Genomic DNA, 24,678 nt, shown 5'->3' on the forward strand with positions numbered 1-24,678 from the left:
TATTAAGTATAATTATCTACCTAGCTCGGGCCTGTCGCATTCAACTTCAAACATTTCGTCGAAACAGACACTTGTCCTTGTTTGTTGGAAGGCTAGTTTTGCACTGCTCCATAAAAACGGGGATAAATATCTTAGTAAAAATAACAACGCATTGCTAAACTCAGTGTATTCTCCAAAATGTTTGAGCGCAAGCCAATTATTGCTTCTAGTTCGCACAGTTTTTAAAAGGCAAATCTATTTCCACAAACCTACGTAAATTCACGTGTCATACGTTTACGGCCGTGTCAGAATTTCGAATCTTTAGGGAAACAATTTCGACGCTTTGCACTAAAGATTCTAATTTGTGGTCCAGTTACCACCATGCAAACATACTAATAACTATACTTCCATTTGATAAATCTAGGTTTATCCAATTTCCTTCGTGGTAGAATTGATGGATGGCATCACCTACTAAACGCTTTTGCGAAACTATATAAACTTCCCAATCGACTTTGAAGAAATTCTCTTTATATAACTAATGCAAATTCGCTAGGGCTCCCTTGTAAGAATTTAAACGGTGTTTATAAACCTTTTCCATTAAAACTTTATTATTAATTTATGAGTGCCGCGCTATGATCCGCCTATTTTCTAAATAATCTTCCTATAACGTAATGTATACGTTTTGTTTTAATTTTCACATTGATCTCTCTTTAAATAGCCAAGTCCATGCTAGATTTCATTAAGAGATGGTCCAAAGTGCTTAAAGATTCTTACATTACAAAAAGGCTATCCATATACTTAGGTACGCCTCTCTTGCCTTCTTCCTATAGATTCATTTGAATCTATTCAAAAGCAATTCTTGCTGTTTGCTCTTAGAAATATACGTTGGACCCCGGTTGTTTCTTTCCTTCTTTATGAAAATTGGTTGCCTCTGTTATCCTGACTGTCACTTGAGAAACGTAGATTTATTTTCGATACTTCCTTCCTAATTAAGTTAATTAATGGTACGTACTGTCGATTAGCATCACTCGGTGAGATACGTTTTAATGTCCCTAATCACTTCTCTAGGTGCTTTATTTTTATTAAGCTTAGTCAATGTAAATATAATTATAAGCTGTCTAATCCGTTCGAAGTTGTTTGCAGATGTCTATTACTTAATCTCAATACTTGAGGCTTTAAAATCTATCAAAACAACTACCTATGTCGAATTTACACTAACCTGTAATCTTAACAGTTCACTATGATTCGAAAATTAACGGGGTTGTTTACTGTTATCGGCTGCCAAGGTTTTGCTTTTTTTTTTTTTGCATGTTTGCAAGGGCTTACGGGTTGACCTGCAATTTGGTTCCGTACTGGTTGTATGTGTGTCTCGGTTATACATACCAGTGTAAAGTGGGGGTATACTCACTATGTTTTTCTCATAATGTATGGAACACCCAAAAGGAAGCTTCATAGACCCTATAAATTATAAATATTCTTGATTAGCATGAAATTTTGAGTTGACATAGCCATATCTGTCCGTCTGTGTGCCTGCGTGCTGTTGTTTGCGCTCTCCTGGTCACAAAAATAAACTGAATGAATGACTTAATTTGGCAGAAACATTGGAAGTTTTGCATACAGGTTAATATTGAAAATGAGCGAAATTGGTCAGAGAAGAAGCGCGCAGTGAAGCATAAACTCAATGCAACCCTGTTTTTCCTAACAGAAATTTATGGAGTTTTGTCTGTTAATCAGTAATTATAAAAGTTAAATGGCTGAAATTTTCTACATTTACTTTACAAAACACTCTACTCCTCGCATGCAAGAATGGAAAAAATCGGCCATACTCACACAAAACCACGATTGTTTACATATTATTTTCTTCAATTCAAATTGTTTATCAAATTTTGCACATTACTAGAATGAAGATATATTGTTTGCATGAAAATGCATAATTCTAAAATGAATATGGTAAACACCGCGATTTAATTTTTTTGTCTTTACTTCTCCTTATATACTTTGTATTAGTTTTTAATAGTAATTAGTATAAGATATACTTCCAAGAGTCAATTGAATTTGGCTGCTAACTTATTTTAACTGAGTTTCATGTAAGTAAATAAATAAATAACGTTCCCAAGGTTATGTATGTCTGCATCGGTTCAGTGGTACATTCTTAGTTTGACGCATAGCGTCTGAGATTGTGGTTTTGGACTCGTTGTACATACATTCTTTCTTTGTTTTATGTATATTTTTATTGTCAGGACCCTTTTCTCTTTTTAGTTAATAATATAGATTAAGCGTTTAATCGTACGTGTTGTTAAATTCAGTTCAATCTATGATGAATGTTAACTGCATTGTTTAATAATGTACATATGTAAACAGCGATTATATGGAAAATAATTATATTAACCGACCATGCACGACAATAACGTTTCAACTTGTTTTTGTTTGGATGATATTTTACGTTCCAATTTCTTAATCTATTGGTGCATTTCTGTTTTTGAAAATCTCATGGTTCTTGGGTTGGTTTAAAGCAGCAAGCGCTTTGTGAATAAATGGTCATATATTAATTTTACATTACCAATTAAAACATGATAAGAAGTCACATTTTTATTACAGGAATTCGAAAACGATGCTCAAGCGACAAACTATTTCATGTGATGATTCACCGTCATATCGTGAGCACTTCCTGAATTTTCAGACGATTTCATTTTTTTGTTTTCATATCCAGTTAATGTAGTAATACAGCGCCCGTGTTATATCCAATAGCTCAGCTCTGTTATTCCCTTGGAGAGCAATTACAAAGACTGAGAGCAGCAAATATTGTGGAAAAAAAACTACAGCAAAATCAAAGCTTATCTCATTGATTACATGTGACACGGTTGAATTTAACTTAAAATTTTTCTGTTCTAAATGTATTTATATTTCCCCGCTTTACATCCATGTTAAAGTGAACAATTCAAATTCACTCTTTTTGTGATCGTAATTTGACAGCGTATGGCACATGTATTGCACAATTAACATAAACCTCATTGTTGCCTGGAATCGAAGATTGGCTCATCATGGTTGCGCGTACACCAATAAAGGGACACTGCGTTGCTTCTCAAATAGATTAAAACCGAAGCATCTCCGGAAAAACTTCAACATTCAAATCTTTGCGCCATTTGTAGACCAATTGCAAAACTTATTAAAAATTTACTATAACAAAAAACCATACATATAACTTATCACGATGCAAAACTTTAAACGCGATTTTCTCGAATGATGGCTTTTCAAAAACGGCACGAAATGTGACTGCAAAAAGGTTGATACTTTTTCTTCGAACATCATCTTTAAAGCAACATTTTAAAAAAAAGGACGTGCGCTTTTTCTGATAAGGTAATTTAAACGTTATTTGTTAACCAAAGGCTGCTGCCATGTTTTAATATTTTCAATATTTTAATACATAGGAGTTGCAAAATGCTATAACTCTCCTGAAGTCGTCTGTATTTCTTGGTATAAGACAAGTTTACGTTCAGAAAACTCACTTTAGTCAAGAAAATCGCTTGATTTACAAATGAGCAATTTACCCATTAAAAATGTAATATACGCTAGTTATTGCAAAACGCTAAAATTAACAGTCGCGAAAACCGTAATAATAGTAACAATCAAAATCAGAAACAGAAATTTCACTTGACTCGTCAATAACACAGAATAACATATGTAACACAAATTTTATAACTTTATATGCGATCTAATAAAAATTAATAATGTGACTCACTTCGAAATAAACGATTTGCATTTTTGTGAAATGCCATTTTATTCTACACAAATAGATCAACATTGTCCTTATGCAGGTTACCATTGAATTTTTAGTATATAAGACTAGTTGTAATAAATTTTGGAAAGTGATGGGCTGCTCTGATTTGAGTGTGCAACAGTAGAAGTGTCGTCTAACGTGTTTCACCTTAGTATACTGGCTCAAATATTTCATCTAACCACTTTATATATTTTACGGTCGCTCTCAGATTTTGTAATAAAACCAATAGCCAATGCTACAATATATTTAATAATCTCTTTGAATACTATGGCTGTATTACCTTTCCTCCCGTTCCCAAAAAGCTGCCAACAAACTTTTTTTAAGTTTCAGCGGCCTGTCTCAATATGTTCATACAAATGAATACAATATAAACAGTTATTCCAAGTAGACACATATTTATTGACTTGGGTCGAACAATTTTTTCGACTTTCTTCCCTGTAAGTATTTTTTAAAGACTGAGTTGTTATATGACAACGGGTCTTAATTCCTCGTTTTTTATGCTAAAAGTCGTATCATAACAATTTGATAGGTAGCAACTTCGAGATATTTAAAATAAATTTCTCTGTGGTAGCAAGTTGTCAATTTTTTTATGTTTGATAAAAGTAGACTAAGAATTGCATTAGATTTACCTGTTGCCCAGGTATAAAGTCTTAATTCGTTTCTTTTTTTTTGCACAAGAAAGTATTGCTTACGGCCGTACTTTGGACTACAAAGAACTTTCATTCGAGAATGTTTATGCAACTAGCAATATGCAAATGCATCGCAATACATTAATGATTTACATATCTTTAAATCCGTTCAAGTTAGTTATAAGTTGTCTTCTTTTCGGCTGTATACATACATATGTAGGCTTCAGTAGCTGATTTTAAACATGCATACATATGTGTTAGTTTTCTGGAGTTTCTGTCCTTTCATCTTTCATATATTAAACATTAAGCTGTAATATTAAAGTTTCGTTTGGCTTTCATAGTAGAATAAAATAGCACTCAATCTTCAAATTTGTACATTAGCAAACCATAAATTCATTTCGTTATTAATCGCCAAAAAATAGGTATAAACAAGCTTGTTGATGCACAAGCAGGGAAATTTGGAGCGTTCTTATCATATTTTTTTGCTTATCAAAAGGAACCATTGGTAAATAATTTTCTTTCCGCCGGTCGGTAAATACAGATGAGAAAAACTTTCTTAATCTATTATTTGAATGCGATGTACATCACATTGCATTAACTATAACGACGTGTCTTTTATATATATAGTTGAATCAACTTTTCTTTGAATAAGTTATAGAATCCACTAAAAAGGTTAGTGACTATGAAAACTATAAATTGATATTTAGAATACAGATATTATTTTCGGTTTAAAGCTCAACCGTGCAAACAAGAATACAATAGGCAATGAATCATGCGATTGAACTGGTAATCGACTGTCTCAATAGGAGTCTTCAAGAAAAGAACTTCACTTTCCCAGAGGTCTATTTCCTAGCAAAGCCGTTTGCAGAAAAAAAAAAATAGAAGCGAATCATTCAAAACCGTAAAATAATGCTATAAGTTTTTATTGTAATCGTCAATATCATTTGCGTCGGTCTACGTACCATTTGCGGAAATCCCCAAATTGTTCTTCAAACCACAAATACTTATGAATCGAAGAACCCTAGAAGAATGAACTTAAGAAATTTTTCCAAAGGTTGAAATTACCTGAGAGTTTTGACCACAACATGCCTGTAGACGTTCAATTAATTTATAGCTTATGAGTACCCTTAACATACATTGAAGAGTAAACATGTTGTAGTTGCAAGCACTATAGTTACCAAAGTACACGGTTTATGCGGAAAACACAAATGGTAGCACAAACTTACGCAGATAATTTAAAAATGCATATTTCAATCGACCAGAAAACATTTATGTTTTGCAAAAGTTTCTTTGGAAAATTCGTTCAAATGGAATAAGGTCTCGAAACGTGTCCATAAGTCTACAACAGTTGTAACGGCCGCGAACAAACCTTGGGTAGGGTGTCTGTCGGTCTGTGTCAACCGCAAGCGGCGCAATAACGGCATGCCGTTAGACAAAATCATGCGATTTTGTGGTACCGCAAGTAAATCGCATGATCTTGCGGTATATGTGTTTATTTTTTTTCTTTTTTGATCTCCTTACTTACAAGTACAGGCAAAATCGTATGATTTTGCGGTACCTTTGCTTGCTTTTGCAAGTACAGGCAGAATCGCATGATTTTGCGGTACTCCTTTTTTTTTTCCTTTTGCTCTTGCAAGCATAGGCAAAATCGTATGATTTTGCGGGATCTATGCTTGCTCTTGTGAGAGTAGCGGCAAGCCGTTATAGAGAGAGCAACAGGAAGAAGAAGAAGGAAATGAAGTAAAAAGGAGAAGTCTGTCTGCGTTTCAAAAATTGAAGTCAGAGGGGATAGTTCTGAATTGAAGTCAGTCTGAGGCAGGCTCTCACTGAGTGCGGTTCTTGTTATTTACAGCAGTTCTGTTAACATTTCACATGGTGCTTACCTTTTATTGTTGTGTGTTTAAGTGGTAACAACAAAATGGTATAGAAAGAAATATGCTTTTGATAATTTAAAAAAAAAAAAGAAAAAAAAAAGAAAAAGGAGGAATATAAAGGAAAATTCTAGAACAGCCTTTTGTTCCTAAAACGAGGAAGGAGAATAATCAAGAGGACAGTTCTGTTAACATTTCGCATGGTGCTTACCTTTTATTGTTGTGTGTTTAAGTGGTAACAACAAAATGATATGGAAAGAAATATGCTTTTAATAACTTGGAAAAAAAAAGGAGGAATATAAAGGAGATGTCGCAAGATTGTGTCCTGCACATCGGAATAGTTTATCTAATTTAACTATTAAAAATTAAAAAGAAGATCGAAGTAAACTTTGATTTAATTTATTATAAAAGAGATGTGAAAATTAATATGAGTAATAAAAATTTACCAAGAAGATCGGAGTAAACTTTGATTTAATTTATTATAAAAGAGATGTCGCAAGATTGTGTCTTGCATATCGGAATAGTTTATCTAATTTAACTATTAAAAATTAAAAAGAAGATCGAAGTAAACTTTGATTTAATTTATTATAAAAGAGATGTGAAAATTAATATGAGTATTAAAAATTAACAAGAAGATCGAAATAAACTTTGATTTAATTTATTGTAAAAGAGATGGGAAAATTAATATGAAATGACAATCGGTCTGCGTGGTGAGTTGGTTACTGCCATTTAGCCAACACGAAAGAAGAACTTTGTCACCTAATTCAACTACTTGTACGGAGATCCTACGATTGTGAAACTCTGCTGTGAAGGGTGGAAAAGGCTTATTGGAAGGAGGAACCCAGAGTGCCGATGTAGCAGCTACCGCGGCCGACCCTGCACCGACGCCTGTACAGTAAGTTAGTTAAGTTTATTTAATTTTTTTTTTTGTTTGTTTCCCCAATGCGTGGCTAAGCGCGCGCTGCCACCGCTGTGGCTGGAAAAGGGGAGGGTGTGCATATGATGGCACGTTAGGGAAGACTCCAGACGGTGACAGACGGACTTACGGTGGACAGACGGACGCTAGACAACTGACGCGACGTTTCCTTGTATTGTGCATTTTTTTTATTTTTTTTTCTTTGTCTAAAAAAAATTTAAATCCTCAGCGGCGAGGAAAGAAAAAGAGTTTCATGACACAGTTTATGCTTATCTGCATAGAGCGGAACATAGAGTAAAGCCAAACGTAACCTTCATTCGTTGCTTAATGCGTACTGCACTCTAAACATATTTTTTGCATTGTGATTATATCCGTGCTTGTAATTGCCTGAATTTATAATATTTATCGATATTACACAGATTTTATTTCTTCCTGCTTACCATCTCCCTTATTTTAACGACGGAGTCGACGTTTCGCGAGTCCTAATCCGTATTTATAGTTGATATCCTTTCTTTTAATATATTACTATTTGACAAATGTCAAACATACTATTTAAATAAATATTATTATGGAAATCTCAAATCCACTTTATTCCAACTAATTGATTTTCCCAGAAAATAAACTTTCGTGAAACGAAAAAACCAGGTGCAAATTCGTGGCTCATCTTGCAGCTGCCGACCGACAACAAAACTTAACAAACGAAAAGAAACACCAAGTGCATATTGGTGGCGCGTCATAAAGCTGCCCGCCGACGAAAAAGTTAGCGGAAAAGCGTATTGACAGATTAAAAATGAAACCATGAACTTAGGTAATAGTAATATACCTATAAAAATGTGTATAAACAGAATATTTTCAATTGCAATTAAAATTTTAATTTTTTGTTGAATTTCGTGGCTATTCTGCCTTATAGTGTGTGATTTTATAATATACTTTGAGAAGAAAGTGAGTGAATTCAAAGTAAAAGAAATATTTTTCTTTTACGATTTCATTTGATTCATTTGATTTTTGCAAACAAAAATTTTGAGCTCTGATAAAAATCTCTCTTTTTTTTTTTGTTTTCTCTCTTTTTCTCTGTTATTTTTTTTACTGTTTGGAGTTTGTGTTGCTAGTGATCTCTCATTACAGTGTCAACCTAACAGAAGTTTTGCACAAATTCGTTGATAAATTTTTATGTTCAGGATTTTTTTTAGTGATTTGTGTGTCTGTTCTTCATAATCAACAACTGTCTTTTTGACAGGACATGGAGTGTTTATATACACCTTGTCGGGCGAAATCAGGCCCGGATTCTGATAGATTCGTTTCTTGTTGGCTCTGCGAACGCTTTGGTCATGCAAAGTGTGCCGGTATTCTCGGCCGTGCTGCTGACGCAGTCGCTGATCCGGCTAAAGGCTTAAGATGGTCATGTCCTGACTGTAGGCAGCGGGACATTGACTTTTATAAACTTTTCACGGAGACCCGCTATGGTTTCTCAGAATTGAGTAGAAATCTCGGCTCCTTGTGGGAAAAGTTTGTGCTCATTAAGTCTAGGTTTGATGAGTGTCGCTTTATTGGACACTCATCTTCTACTCGTAGCGTAGCGTGTGGGACGTCACCTCTGGCTTTCTCCAAATCTAATTCGTTGGTACAAGTTACCGCTCCCTCTAACTCTAAAATGAATAGTAATGTTTCCGATATTGCTGAGTCGGTTGGTAGCAAAACAGTTACAAACAAACCGGCAAGTCCATCGGTTTTAAGCTACGCTGAAGTGGCAAGGGTATCTCCGCCCAGAGCCGCCACTCACTCTAATCAAGTGCCATCGCCTAAAAGTAATAAAGAGAAAAATAAGTCATCCTCTCCTCCTGCCTGTTCGCGTGTGAATGCTGGTCACCAGACTGGGCAAGTCTCACAAGCTGCCGGTACAAGGGCGATAACCCCATCTATATTTTCCCCAACTCGAAACTCTCCTACTGTGAACCCCCCTCCTGTTCCAAATAATGACATTTGCTTGACGGCAGCTCCTCCCAGAAAAGCAATATTTGTGTCAAGACTGGCACCTGAAACATCGGTGGATAACATAAAAGGTTATCTGGCGACGAAAGTCCCATCAGTCAACTTAAAGCGTGTTAGCATCTTCAAAATGGCTCCTTCTCAAGCTAGGGCAATCTCCTCTTTTAAAATATTAGTTCCGACTGAAAACAGTGATATGTTGTTAAACAAATCACTGTGGCCAGTAGGATCCTTAACTAAGGAATTTATCCCTCGAGATCGTCCCCGTAATACCAAGGCAATAGTCTTGTCGCCTTCAAAAAACTAATTGTTTCTTCAGGCCCACTATCTCTCATTTATCAAAATGTTAGGGGCCTAAATTCGAAAATTTGTTCCACTTTTCTAAATTCAGTGAGCACGGAATTTTTCTGTTTGGCCTTTACTGAAACTTGGCTAAAACCCGATCCACATTCGTCGGAACTTTTTCATAATTCTTTCCAAGTGTTTAGAAATGATCGAGTGAATCGCATTGGTGGTGGTGTATTAATTGCCATATCTGCGTTAGTCCCGTCCAATTTAATTGAATTTCCCACTTCTCCTGACGTTGAATTTATCGCTATTCGTGCGAATATGCCTGATAAACATCTATTTATAACCTGCTCCTATATTCCCCCAAATTCTGATATCTCCATTTACAGGAAACACGCTGCCCTCATTTGTGAAGTGGCCAAGCGGTCTAGCCCCACTGATTTGGTCGTTGCATTGGGTGACTTCAATTTGCCTCAAGTCACTTGGTGTAGCACTGATAATTCTGGCTGTTTGGTTCCTATTTCAACGTCTGATATGGCTGTTGTGTTCTTTAGTGAATTGTTTGATCATAATTTGGGTCAATATAATCGTACCCCTAATTGTAATGGTAGACTGCTTGATCTCTGCTTTGCCAATTTTCCCGAGATTTACGTAAATCGTTGTCCACCTTTTAGTTTACCTGAGGATCCTTATCATCCATCAATATGCATTTCCTTTCATCATATTAATGATGGTTCGTTGAAATGCCTTAATGTGCCAAATCAAACTTTTTTAAATAATTATTATGATTTTCATAAAATCAATATTGTATTACTAAAACATCGTCTTTCACATCTGACGCTTGATTTCTCAACCGGTAGTATTGAAAGCTTATTGCCATCGTTCTACAATACATTAAATCTAGCTATTGCTGCATCTGTTCCGATCAAGCATAGTCGACCTCGAAGCAGATGTCCCCCGTGGTTTAATAAGACAATTAAATATCACAAGAATAGAAAAAACTCGCTATTCAAAAAATATCCGAAAAGTGGCTCTGCGCTCGACTATGTCGCTTACTCGGTGGCGAGACATAGATTTAACTCCCTCAACCATCATTATTACTGCAGATACCTTCAGTTCATTAAATCCTCTCCGTTTGCTAATCCTAAATTCTTCTTTAAATTTGTTAACTCTAAAAGAAAAATTTCCACATATCCCTCTCATGTTTCTTTTAATGGTTCCGATTCCTCGGATGATTTTGAAATCTCAAATCTATTTGCTGAGTATTTCCGACGAAACTTTTCGATTGCTAATTTCGATTTATCAGCAGACTACCCATATCCTATAACTAACTCGGTTTCAATACCTAACTTGGTTATTTCGGAAGATGATGTTTTCAAAGGGTTGAGTTCTCTAAAATACAGTTGTTCGCCTGGACCTGATGGAATTCCATCATGTGTACTTAAATCTTGCGCTGTCGAGTTGTGTGGTGTGATCTCAAAGATTTTTAACATGTCCTTGTATTCAGGTGCTTTCCCTTCATGTTGGAATAGTAGTTTCCTTATTCCTATCCACAAGCGTGGAAGTAGACAATTTGTTGAGAGCTACAGAGGCATAGCCAAGTTGAGTGGCTTGCCCAAGTTGTTCGAGCGTATTGTGACTCAGCATTTGGCCTTTGCCATTAATTCGTATATTTCTCCGCACCAGCACGGCTTTCGTAAAGGGCGATCTACAGTCACCAACTTGTTAGAGTTTACCTGTCATGTTTTTAAAGCTTTTTCTAGCGGCTCTCGCACAGATGTTATTTACACTGATTTAAGCAAAGCATTTGATATGGTTAACCATAGACTACTTATCTTTAAACTCCGTGCCTCTGGCTTACCTTTGTTCGTAATGGAAAGGTTAAGCTCTTATCTCCACGGTAGATAGTTCAGGGTTTTGTTTAACCTCATTACCTCTGATGAATTTCCCGTGACGTCTGGCGTACCTCAAGGTAGCCACTTAGGACCCATTTTATTTAATTTATACATCAATGATTTTCCCTAAATTTAGCGAGATCTTAATTTCTTTCTCAAGAAGGAAGTCATTTATTGCTCAGTATTTCATTGATTCACACAAGTTGGAGGACGTCGATTCGTTCATAGATTTAGGCGTTCTATTTGATTAAAGGTTAGGTTTCACTTTGCATTTTGAGCTCTCGTTAAGCAAAGCTAGGTCCGCGCTTGGTTCTTTAAAGAGGTGGTCCTAAGAACTTGATGACCCTTATATTAGAAAAGGCTTTATGTGTGTTTAGTTAGACCCATACTTGAGTATGCCTTTGTTGTGTGGTCTCCTTCATATAGGTGCTACTTAGATTCAATTGAATCTGTTCAAAAGCAATTCTTGCTGTTTGCCCTTAGGAATTTGGGTTAGGATCCGATTACCCCTCTTCCACCCTATGAAAATAGGTTGCTTCTGTTATCCTTACCGTGACTGGAGAAACGTAGATTGGTTCCTGGGGTTTCCTTCGTAATCAAATTAATAAATGGTACAATTGACTCGCCCGCATTTCTTCGCGAGATAGGCTTTAATTTCCTTAACCGCACTTTATCTTGATAAAGCTTAGTCAGTGTAAATATTACGAACTGTTTAACCCGCTCAGAGTTGTTCGCAAGAACCTAAATGACGTCTATCACTTATTCTCATTAACGGACTCTTTAAAGTCCATTAAAGCAACATTGCTTAACAACAACATTGCGATTTACCTAAGCTTTAATGTCCCTAATCACTTCTCTAAGGGCTTTATGTCGACTTGTGTTCTGAGTAGTGTGTGTGAGTTTTTAATTGTTTTCGATGTTTTTGTGTACTTAGTTCGTGTGTTTTCAGTATTTTTGCAAAAAACTAATTATCGCAGATGGCATATTTGCTTTTGTTTCCTCTAAATATAATAAAATATTCAAAAAAGAGAAATGAAAATAAAATATTGAAAACTGTAGTGAAAACACTCAAATTTACTATTCTTTAAGTCTTTATTACGAATTTGGTTCTGACGATCACTGAGGTATGGTCAGTATCTTATATAACTAATAATTGTAATGCTAACTTAGCATAATAATACAATTAACTAGTTACGACTAAATTAGGCTAACTTAAGTAGGTTACGTGTCGCAATTGAAATGAGAATGTAAACTTAGCAATAGTTAATAAAATTGGAACATAGCGATAATTTGTGTAAAGCGGTAGAGAGCGACAGCCCGATAATGCTACAAAACAATTGTCATTATCCTCAGTAGTGCCCAAACCTTCTCAAGTGAGTGGTTATTTCATAAATTACTAAATAATAGACAACCATAGGCCATAATGGCCCCGGGGCGGCCAGATAAAAACACAAATAGATTTAATCTATTAGCGGCCGTATCCCCCCAAAGAAAAATGATTAAAAATTCGGACTTTACGGTGTTGCCAACCGGTAACATCATTCCTATTGACAAAAAATATGTTGTGATTTCTCCAACTGATCCTACCTTAACAATTTCACAAATCAGAACTTTTGCTATTAAAAAAGCACTAGATAGCATTACAACATATATAAACTCTATTTCCATTCTATGCGATGGGAATTTACTTGTCCTATCTGTGGACACGCCCAACTGAAAACCTCATAAAATCAAAATCATTAGCTAATTTATGTGCTATTTCCGCTAAACTGCATGACAAACTGAACTCGGTTAAAGGCGTAGTTTATGCCCCAAGCTTAAAGCATGTGCCGGGAGATGAAATTGTTCGCGAAATGGGTAGTCAAGGAGTGACTGAAGTTTACAAATTCACCAATTTAAATGACGATGGAAAAACCCGCTCTCCTACAGGAAGAATTATTTTGACTTTTGACCGCTATCGGCTACCGGCACGGCTGATGTAGCTTCGTACAAATGTAAAGTAGAACTCTACATTCCAAATCCCATGAGGTGTTACAACTGCCAACGCCTGGGCCATACCGCAAAAAGATGCACCAGTCCTCCATCCTGTTCTAAATGTGGTCTTCCTCCACATGCTGAAAACTGTACGCGTAGCTTCTGCTTAAATTGCAACGGTCAACACTCTGCGTTAGACAAACGATGCCCACGTTTTATACAAATGCGTGAAATTCTAAAAATCAAAACAGAAAATTACTGTAGCATGGGTGAAGCGCGACGCAAATACCGGGAAATTAATCCATCTGGAACCCAAAGAATTAGCAAAGCAATACCTACGCTGTTGGCGCCTCGAAAATCGTGCCTAATAAGCCTTTAATTCCAACTCCTTCCAACGGGAAACCTGTTCTACCATTAACCAAAAATTACATAGCCAAATCAGTTCTATTGCCCGCCAAATATAATATTGAAAAAATTAAAACAACAACACATATGCCAAAATCTAATAAACTAAATCCCCCAGAATCACCAGTTCTCAACTCTACTCAACAAATTACAAGCTGTAATGAATCCAATCTTTGATCCCTCAATCAACCTTCAATTTCAAATTATTCACGTATGCCCCCTCGTTTCACTTCAAATTTACGCAAACAGCTAAGTACAGATTATTCTGTTGGTAAGAACAAATTATTCACGCAAAATTCTTATAGTGACATTTTCGACGGAGACGCTGACATGTCAACTTGACCTACTTTCCACTCCATGTCACTACAATTAAATAAGGTTTTTAAAATTCTACAATGGAACATTAAGGGACTTGTTAATAATTATGATGAACTCCGTTCACTTGTAAGTGATTTTAGTCCAACCTTTATAGCGCTTCAAGAGACCCATTGTAGAACCTGTTTTAATCCTATTCCACTCAAATCATATACTGGATACTTCACGAACTCTGATCAAAATTTATATTCCAAACAAGGAACTGGTGTTTTTATAAAATCAAGTATACCTCACAAATGCATAAATTTAAGCTCAAATATACAAGCCGTAGCGATACAAATAATGTTAAATATAAAATTTACAGTGCTTTCGCAATCGTTCTCTCAGCAAGAACTCTACAGTTTATTCTCCGTATTGTCTATGCTCTATTCAGGAAGGAACTACGAAAATCAAAGGCACTTAGTTTCGAACTTTTTTCGAGAGGAATTCACAGAAATACATCAATGAAAGTTGTCTGGACCAAAATCAACAGACTCAATGGGACTTCGAATATGAACGAAATTACTGCCATCTGCACTCCCAATGGAACTTTAACTGACGCAGATGAGATTTCTAATTACTTTGGAAAAGTGTGGTGCGAATATTCCTCTGACAGCAACTTTCCCAGTGCTTTCATCGAAAACAAAAGGACTCCAATTTCTCGTTTAAATTGTATTTACAGAGGTGCCACCTTCCTGGAAAATTACATATCTACTTTAGAACTTGAAAGTTGTCTCTATAAATCGAAGGGGAAGACACCTGGTCCAGACCGCATCTCCTATCAAATGATCAGTGCGCTGTCTAATTCAAGTAAAAAGAAATTGCTGGACCTATATAATATATTTGACTGGCCATATACCCTACATGTGGAAACTGGCCGCAGTTGTTCCAATTCCAAAGTCAAAAAAGTCTCCATCGCACGGGATTATCTCCCAATCTCTCTTTTGTCTTGCCTCTCAAGGATATTGGAAAAGATTATGGCATCTAGATTATCTTGGTTTCTTGAGTCCAAGAACCTGGCAACTAAGCAACAAGTTGGTTTCAAGCGGGGTAGAGGGTGCATCGACGCTTTGTTACATATTGATTTTTTCACAAGCAAAGAAATTTCCGAAAGGAAGCATGTAACAATTCTCTCAATTGATTTCGAAAAAGCATTTGACAGAGTTGGTCTTCATGTTATTTTAAGACTCTTGGACTCAAATTTTTCAATTACATCAAATCATTCATGTCGCATCGGCGGTTTAAAGTTAGAATCAACAGTAATCTCTCTGATTCCTTTCCGCTAATGAATGGCATTCCGCAAGGGTCTCCTCTTTCTATCACGCTTTTCCAGATCGCCTTCAACGAAATTTGCAAAATTCTTTACCGAGAATCGAACATTGTCTCTACGCGAACGATGTATATATTTTTACAAAAGAAAAAGATAGCACGAAGGCAGTCAACATCCTCTAATCTATTGGATGAGAGATCTCCGCATGGGCAAACTGGTCAGGGGCTAAAATTTTCATACAAAAATCAAAAAAAATACACGTTTGTCGAAAGCAGATAAGCGATTCAGGAAATCTGCTGATCTGCTGGCTTACCAGTGTAGTATTATCGATCAGTCGAACTCTACCGTAGTCTACAAGTTATTGCTAAGTATACAATTTCCTACTAACCTAGTTAAGGTAGTGGAATTTTAGTAATAAGCAATTCATATATTAGTAGTAAGCTATAACCTACTTTTAATTATATTATTCGCTTAAGTTAGCATTAATTTATTAGTTATATAAGACACCTGAGCATACCTCAGTAAAGTCAGAATATAATCAGTAGTGTCATAAGTCTAATAGAACGTAAGCCAAAATCTAAATAAAGAGTAACTAATAAAAGAACCTTAAATATTGAGTGGTATCACTACACCAGTACTAAACGTGCAGACGCTGCATATTCTCGGGACCATGTTTTCCAACAAATATAGTTGGAAAACACACTGTCTTCCGTTAAAAAACTCCCATTTAACAAGGGTGAATTTCATACAGTACGTTGCTTGGAAAAGTCGTGTTCACAATAACACTATTGTTTATCTTACCAAACCGCTTGTATTAAGCAAGATTGACTATGCTTTGATAATTTATGGCAATAGCTGCAAATCTAATATCAACATCCTTAAGCCGGTCTATCACAAAGCCGTCAGAGCAAGTTGTTATGCTTTTCGAACGACGCCCATAAATAATATTATAATTGAAATTGGTCTCCCAGCTTTAGAAAATAGACTTTATGAGTTAAAAGCTAAAATAGTCCCCAAGCTTCTTAATTCAAATAAATCTATTTTCGGTGACGGCGTGAGAAAGATTATCATTGCGAAGAAAATTGCAAACTCACCATCCGCAATTGGGTTTTGTTTGCACGTCGCAAAAGAATTGAACATTCCTTTAAAAATTTTTCCGCTCTTTTGGTGTTAAACCTCCAAGGATTTTGAAAGACTGCTCCTTTGACATCCCGCTGTCTATGCACAAGAAAGAAGATACTTTATATTAGGTCTTCAGGAATCTAATAGCTGAAAGAACCCAAATATTGGAGAGTACTGGTTGGAATCTTTTACACACAGACGACTCAAAGTCTGCTAGTCTGCCTCCTGCTTATGCGGTGGTAGATGGTACAGGACGGGTTCTTCTCAATCACACATTTCACGAAAGTACTTCAACTTTCACAACCGTTGCCAGAGTTATCCTTCACGCTGCGAACCTTGTTCATAAAAACAAACTCAAAATCGTCGTTGTTACCGACTGTTTGTCTGTATTACAAGCTATTCGGAATCCTTCGACTTCGAGATGGAGCACCATCAACAAATTAAGGAATACAATTACAAATGAAAATGTTATGGGTACCAAGTCACATCGGTTTACTGGGAAACGAGCAGGCTGATCGAGCCGCAAAGTATACTGCTTCTGGTCCTCTAATTATGGATAATGTCATGGAAAAGTTGGATCTTCAAAGATACATTGCAAGAAAAGTTAAATAGAAAATTACAGAAGGAAATCTTCAATACCATCATCAACACTACTTACTACCCTCAGTTAACTCCATCTTTATATCCAACAAATGTTGAGAAAACCAAGATCCAAACATATTCGAGAATTCGTCTTGGTCACACAATTCCAAATCACCAATGGATCTTCAAGAAGTCTTCCTCCCCAATCTGCAGTTGTGGGCAAACTCTCACTATAAAGCATATTCTCTGCGACTGCCTTAACTTTTCCTTGGCTAGAAGTATTGCATTTGGACCGATTAAACTTTGGACATTCTAAAATCAGTTTCAGAACAGAATATCAATTCAGTATATTACTTTATTAAAACTACTAAGCCCAATATCTAATGTACATTTATATAATTTAGAGCCGATAGCCCGTGTTGCTAGTGCTCAATGTCTGCTTTTTTAGTCTAAGAATTTATTTCATTAGTCTAAAATTATAATAACAATAATAATAAAGTTTACGTTAATATTGACTACACAACTTTCTTCTTCGTCTTTTCTCACAACGAAATATTTGTTTTCTTCTATCTTTGGCTTTATGCACGATATACTCGCTAAATATATTAAATTTAATGCGGATAAAAAGTTACACATTTTTTTCCGCATTTTTTGGTAAACTATCAAAATCAGACTATGAACAGTTTGGCTAGTATGTCACTATAAGCTAAAGCAAATGTTATTTAATAATAATGCGGTGTTTCATATAGAAAATTTAAAGAGAAACAGTAAGAAAAGAAACAATTGATTAAACTGATACATGCAAACAACACAGACGATGACGCTCTCTATTTTCTTTCGCCTATTTATGTCTTCCGGTCCATATCTTTTTGTTGAATTTCAGTTGCTGTCTGTGCATTTCTTGTAAGAGTAAGCCGTCTATTGACGAACAAAAGTACAAATTCTTTTTTAAAGTATTTCCTCTCACTGAAGCTCAGCGTACTTTTTCTTAGATTGAAACACACATATTTTCACTTACTGCAGTGCGGCGCTGCAGATAAAAAAAGTAAAAAGTATTCCACCAAAAATCGCCGCAAAGTGACATCTGTTGAAGTACCGATTGCCTATTTATTGAATTTTATTATTGAAATTCTATTGCTTGCTGAATAATTTTAACACTTCTTTTGTTGTGAATCTTATCATTGCAGAGATCTCCAAAATCGCTACAAAGTTCAATAACATCGTCAGCAACGGCTGCAGCAGAAGCTTCACAAAGGAATTTTTTACCTAGAGATGAAATATATATCGATGATGAAGGCCTTGAAGGATCTGGGCATGGTGGGGTAAGTGTTTTAAGGATAATTTTCTTATCGTCAACTGCGAATTTAGCAAAAGTTTTCTCTTTATCTCTAAGTAACAGTACGTTGTCCTCTGACTTACCTATTAACACGTTTACCACCGACTGCGTCAATTTCACTCACACTGCCTGCAAACATTGCTTATTACACGCCTATTCAGCTCATACGATTGCGTCGGCCAAGTCATATCTTAATTCTTAAATAAAAACAACGAGTGGTATCGTATCTAAGAGTTTGTATGAGTTTAAGCACTTTTGTCAAAGTATAGGAAGTTAGCTAAAATATTCGAACACAAAAAATGCATTAGCATTTTTATAAAAAATTTGTATATTAGCACAAGTGTATAAAATATATATAAATTTTTACTAAGGCTCTGTTAATATTCTATATTGAAACTCTCTTCTGTTTAACATGAAAGTACTCCCATGGCGAAGGGTGATCTAAAACAGTAGCGCCGTGGCCAGTTGGTAGTGGCATGCTGGCTACAAACTGCGTGCTGCCGTTCTTACTTTGTTAATGTTGTGCCGTAGCATCAATGAAAACGCAAAACAAAAAAACATTTCAAATACGATCTAAAAATTTCTTAGCATACAAATGAATATTAAACTCCAAACTGTGCTCTGGATGAGAATTAAAAGTTACAAATATGAGGACAATTGCATTGTATATTTGCCTGAAGTCCTACAGACGTAAATGTGTTCCTGGGTGACTTCCACGCAAACTAGTCTTGTTTGCAATATGACACTTATACTACATCTGCGTACATGTTTATAGTGCGGTCAAAATGAACACATCCAGAGACAAACGGACAGTGTAGTTAATTCGCCTCATTCTGTGTTGTGGAAATTAAAATGTGGTGTTTGCGGTTTTACAAATTTGAAATGAAATAATTTTAGTGTTTTATTTATTTAAAATTTTTTTAGAGACAAAAGCAACTACTCTTATGGGTCGAAAAACAAAAACGTACAATATAATATACATTAATTTGTGATGGTTAGTTAAATAAGTGAATAGAAATGTAGGTCAAGCAAACATATATGTGCATGTAATGGAATGCATCAGGAACTTTTTTTTTTAAATGAAATTTATTTCCGTATTTCTGAAACTAATTTTCATTTAAATGCAAAGAAAAGTGCTCATGGAAAGCTAAATCTTATTACATAACATCATATTTGCAAATATAACAGAATTTTTTTAATATATTATTGCAATTGCTTCCTGTAAATTTTCGGTTTAAAAATGGAAAAAACATTGTATAAAATGAAGTTGTTATTTTTAGAAATACAAACTGTGTACTGCACGTTATTTTCTACTAAAGTTTAAAACTCAATAATATTTGGTAACCGATTGGCTTAGCATGAAATCCACACCGTACAGTATTAAAAAAATGTCGTATTGTCGGTACGCCGTGGAGTACAAAAAGAAAATAGGCCGAAGCGAGTGGAAAGTATCGTTGCAAGAACAATCGAACAACGGTGAGTGACTGTATTAGACATGATGAATGTGCGAGGGCAAACGAGATCATTGAGAATTCTATGCCGAAGGTCCACTATACACACCCATCCAAAATTATATTTTGCAGGAATAAAGGACAATGTAATGTAAAAAGTATGGAAAATTTTTCGGATATCGAATTCATCTTATAGCAAAATATAATATGTGCGGTGACTGTAATGTTAATATATTGTCGAATGATTTGCGTGCGACGCATTCTCTTGATGCAATATGAGCGACTGCGTCAACCTTGGTCAATGGTTGGTTCACACGGCTTGCAGCAAATCTGCACTCTTAGATGTCCACGTTTATTTGATCTAACTAACACCCGCGGTGGGTCTATTCGACCATTAGATTATGCTCATAACATATAACACAGAATTAATTACTAATATCTCGATATTTTATAGCTATGGAGACGGTAGGTCTGTTAACTTGCGAGTGAATGTATGTCCTCGTCATCACGGCCGAAGTAATGTGCAATATCCGTTGTGATTCGCTCTTGAACTTGTTGAAGCGATTAGAGACAGTGACGGTGGAAACAGACAGTGGAAAAGGCCTACAAAACCTGCAAGTAATATCTAAATACAGTCAGTTGGGAAGGTTTCAATAAATTCAGGAGAAAAATATATGCGATTACATGTTGTATCGGTTTGGGAATTTCGTATTTTTTTTTATTTGTTATTTCCTTATTGTTAACGGAATTTTGATAGGTAATTACGATTCCTTTCTTTTAGGACGAAAATGATTTTTGATAGATAGTTATGAGTTATGTATTAACGACAAAAATGATTTTGATAGATAATTAGGATTTCATACTGACTCGTGACCCAATTGTTACACGTACTTACTTTATCGGCTATCACTCTCCGCATTCCGTACGTAGCAAAGTTCCCCGAAATACAGCAGCCAATCTTATGGGCCAACAGGGCCACTCGCCCGTCCCTACCTGTGTCCTAGTTGCTGCCTTTTACTGTTCCTACCCGTTCGAAGAATCGTCACTTCCTATACGTAAGTCACATAACTATCTGTTATCCAGGAACAAAGATGATGCTGAACCGGACATTCTTTATCCGTAAGTCAAGCACCCCTCTGCTGTTTAGGCCCAACGACTATGTTGAAGCAGTCATCCCCCATCAAAAGAATAAAAAACAAAAAATTATTTTGTCAGATACCACTTACCCCCTTGGCTGAAAAGCCGAATGTGTTGTGTCACGCTCTTTGTGGAGCACATCGCTACTATAATATGTATGCCTCTGTTTTAATTCAGCTTTGCTACGGGCTGTACGGAGTTTTCTTTTACCCAGCCCCGGTTTGCGCTGATCTATTTGAATTCTTGTAACTTCACCATTTCTCTTGGTTTCCACGATATCAGTTCTAACACCAGTTGTTACGCTTTGTCTTTCTTTACATATTTCGCACGGTGATCACAACATCGTGGTTGTATTTACAATCAGGGTAGGATTGTTTACAATTTACTTATTCCGGCAGCTACATGACGCGCGATGAATGTGCTTTTAGTTTTTCCTTCTCTTTGTTAATCTTTGTCGTCGGCCGGCAGCTCCTTGACGTTCCATGAACGTGCACTGAGTTTTTCTATCTTTTGGAAATTTATATTCAATTAGCTGACATAAAAGTAATGTTGCTTGAAGATTTGAAACATGTTTAAAGAGAGAAGATATTTATACACATGTTTATACCGAATTTACGCTAAAGATATGATCGATAGAGAGGCACTTATACACTCAGTTGGAACTTAACGAAGGAATCGTACAAATAGATCAACTGCTTCTAAGATTTACATGATTACGGCTGAGGCGTACTTCACACTATAGATAGAATATCTACGGTCACCAATCTGTTAGAGCATACTTCACATGTTTTCAAGGCCTTTTCTAGTGGCTCTCGCACTGATGTCATATACACTGATTTTAGCCAAGTGTTTGATTTAGTTAACCATAAAGTACTTATCCTTATACTCCAAGCCTCTGGCTTCCCTTTCTATTTAGGGTAATGGATAAGCTCTTATCTGCACGATAGATCACTCAGGGTTTTATTTAACTTCATTACCTCGGATGAATTCTCCGTGACGTTTGGCGTAACTCAGGACCCATTTTATTTAATTTATACATTAATGATTTGCCCTCGGTGATTAAATCCAGCCAGAACTTAATGTATGCTGATGATGTGAAACTGTTTCCTTTCTTTTCTGTAGAATAGCAATCACATCAGCTTGAAAGTGACTTGAATAATTTGTTGCATCGTGCTCTTCTGAAACTAAATCTAAATAAATGTAAGAAGCTTTCTTTCTCAAGAAGAAAATCATTCATTAATCAGTATTTCATTGATTCGCACAAGTTGAAGGACGTAGATTCGTTCGCAGATTTGAGCGTTCAATTTGACCATAGGTTACGTTTTAATTTGCATAGTGCGCTCTCGTTACACTAGGCCCGCGCTTGGTTTTATAAAGAGGTAGTCCAAAAATCTTAATAATTCTTACATTATGAAAAGGTACATGTGTTCGGTTAGATCTATACTCGGGTATGCCTCTGTTGTGTGGTCTCCTTCTTATAGGTGCTATGTAGATTCAATTGAATCTGTTCAAAAGCAATTCTTACTGTTTGCCCTTAGGAATTTGCCTCTCTTCCCCCATATGAAAATAAGTTGCTTCTTTTATCCTTACCGTCACTTGAGAAACGTAGATTTCTGCTTGGGGTTTCCTTCTTAATCAAAGTAATAAATTTTACTATTGACTCGCCCGCATTACTTTGTGAGATAAGCTTTAATGTCCCCAGCCGCTTCTTTTGCCACTTTATCTTGATTAGGCTTTGTCAATGTAAATAAAATTATGAGCTGTTTAACCCGCTCAGAGTTGTTTGCAGAAACCTAAATGATATTCAACACTTATTCTCGTTGTCGGACTCTTTAAAGCCCATTACGGCAATTTTGTTTAATATGCGCGATTTACCTATTTCATACTTAAACTAACATTTCATTCTTAATAAATCTTTTTTTTTTAAACAATATTGCGTTGTTAACGAGTTGATTGCCAAGCTTATGCATGTTTGCAATGGTTTAGGTTCACTTGCAACCTGGATCTGTTCTTATTGCGGGTGTGCTTTTGTGCTAGTTGTGTACATGCTTTTTTTTCTTTCTTCTTATTTATTTAAACATGAATTATTATTTTTAACTTTAATTTATTTTTAATCTTACTTTGTTATTATTATTCTTCTTTTTTTCTTCCATTTTACTGTATATTACTTTTAAAACAATAAGATTTTCTATTAAGATGCACAGAATTCGACTGTAATTTTCTTTAGTTGAATTTCATGCATAAATGGGTAAAATATAATAAAATAAAAAATAAAATAAAAAAAATTTGACTTGTTATTTAAGTTGAAGTATTCATTTGTATACGGTTGATTCGCCGATCCACCGTCTCCGTTTTGTAGATGAGTTAGCTCGTCGGATCAATGTTTATCTACGTCGGATTGCATATTGGTCTGATATGAATAATTTAAAGTAAATTTATGTAAAACTAATGCAACGGGAATAATACCTGCCACATTTAGTACAAAGTTTGGCTTTCGTCATCCTTTACTTAAGATTGATTAAATGTTGTGTTTCGCTGTTACATTCAAATGCGATGGGATATCGCTGCATTACTTAAACATTTCAAATAATGATTTAGCGAATTGCGTAGACATTGGAAATGTAATTTTTACACATAGGATAACTTATACAAATAAATAGGCATACGTCTTTGGCAAACTTTAGTTCATTACAAATAACTTACGATGAATCTGATACTGCCGGCCTACAAATACCTTGTGCCTTCAAGGCTGTCTGTCATTGATACGGTAAAGACATGCAATTCTTATCAAAGCCAAAGTTAAGGCGTGCTGGAATACTTGTGTAAATGGATTATTTTTATAATCCAATACTGGATGTGTCATTTTGTTATTTTACTTCTCATACGTAGTATGGATTGTATTTGATTTGATTGTAATCTGAGAAATGCTAGTAAAGCGTTTGAATTAGTTAACCGTTACTTATTGATCTTCAAACTTCGGATGCCGCGCTTCGCCTTGTACTTAAGGAAGTAAGCTTTTATCTCCACAATAAATAATTGATGGTTCTGTTTAACTTCATCACTGGCTATAAAAAGAGCCTTGGAAAACAAAAATATTCCACACCTGATTACGAATTGCCGAATACCAGGCTCATTACTTCGGAGCCGGCAAGGGCATTTTTAACTATCAGGGCCAATAAAGGATGCCCCTAAGGGGGCGTTCACTCTCCTCTCATTTGGACCGCTTTCATAGATGGGCTGCTAGTGAAACTAAATGATCTGGTTATGTGAACGATTTGGCAATGTCCGTGGTGAGACGACATGAGCAAATACGCACTGATCGCATGTAAAAACTCCTATCGAAAACCCACATTTGATGCCAGGACAAAGGACTGAGCATTAATCTGGAATAAACCTTTCTGGTGCCCTTTTCGAAAAAGAAGAAATTAATCCAGAATAAAGCGGATTGCCGTTTTAAGCAATGTGCACGACAATGGCAAACAAAAAGATTTATAAAATTTTCCGGTAGGGTACACAAACTGCTGCAACTAAGAACAAACAACGTATGTTTAATCGCCGGCGCCTGCACGGTTCATAATTCGTTCACGTGCCACCTGGAAAACATGAGCATGTTTGATACGGATTCATGTAGATTCTACCAAACGACGTATGAAACGTCCCTTCGTATTCTATATAAATGTGAGGCCATCTGCATTATCAGGCGAC

At 35.8% G+C, this 24,678-nt stretch overlaps 1 protein-coding gene across 7 annotated transcripts in view; it reads left to right on the forward strand.

Annotated features, from left to right (window-relative positions):
• LOC119640284 (syndecan) overlaps window positions 1–24,678 on the forward strand; it is a 295,304-nt gene that overhangs the window by 232,590 nt on the left and 38,036 nt on the right. For all 7 annotated transcript variants that reach the window (XM_038038198.1, XM_038038196.1, XM_038038195.1 and 4 more), the window contains one exon: window positions 18,237–18,371. In XM_038038198.1, coding sequence (XP_037894126.1) covers window positions 18,237–18,371 — 135 coding nt within the window. The remainder of the gene's footprint in view (window positions 1–18,236; window positions 18,372–24,678) is intronic.

This window comes from Glossina fuscipes, unplaced genomic scaffold (assembly GCF_014805625.2).
Source record: "Glossina fuscipes isolate IAEA_lab_2018 unplaced genomic scaffold, Yale_Gfus_2 117, whole genome shotgun sequence".
Classification (NCBI taxonomy): Eukaryota; Metazoa; Arthropoda; class Insecta; order Diptera; family Glossinidae; genus Glossina; species Glossina fuscipes.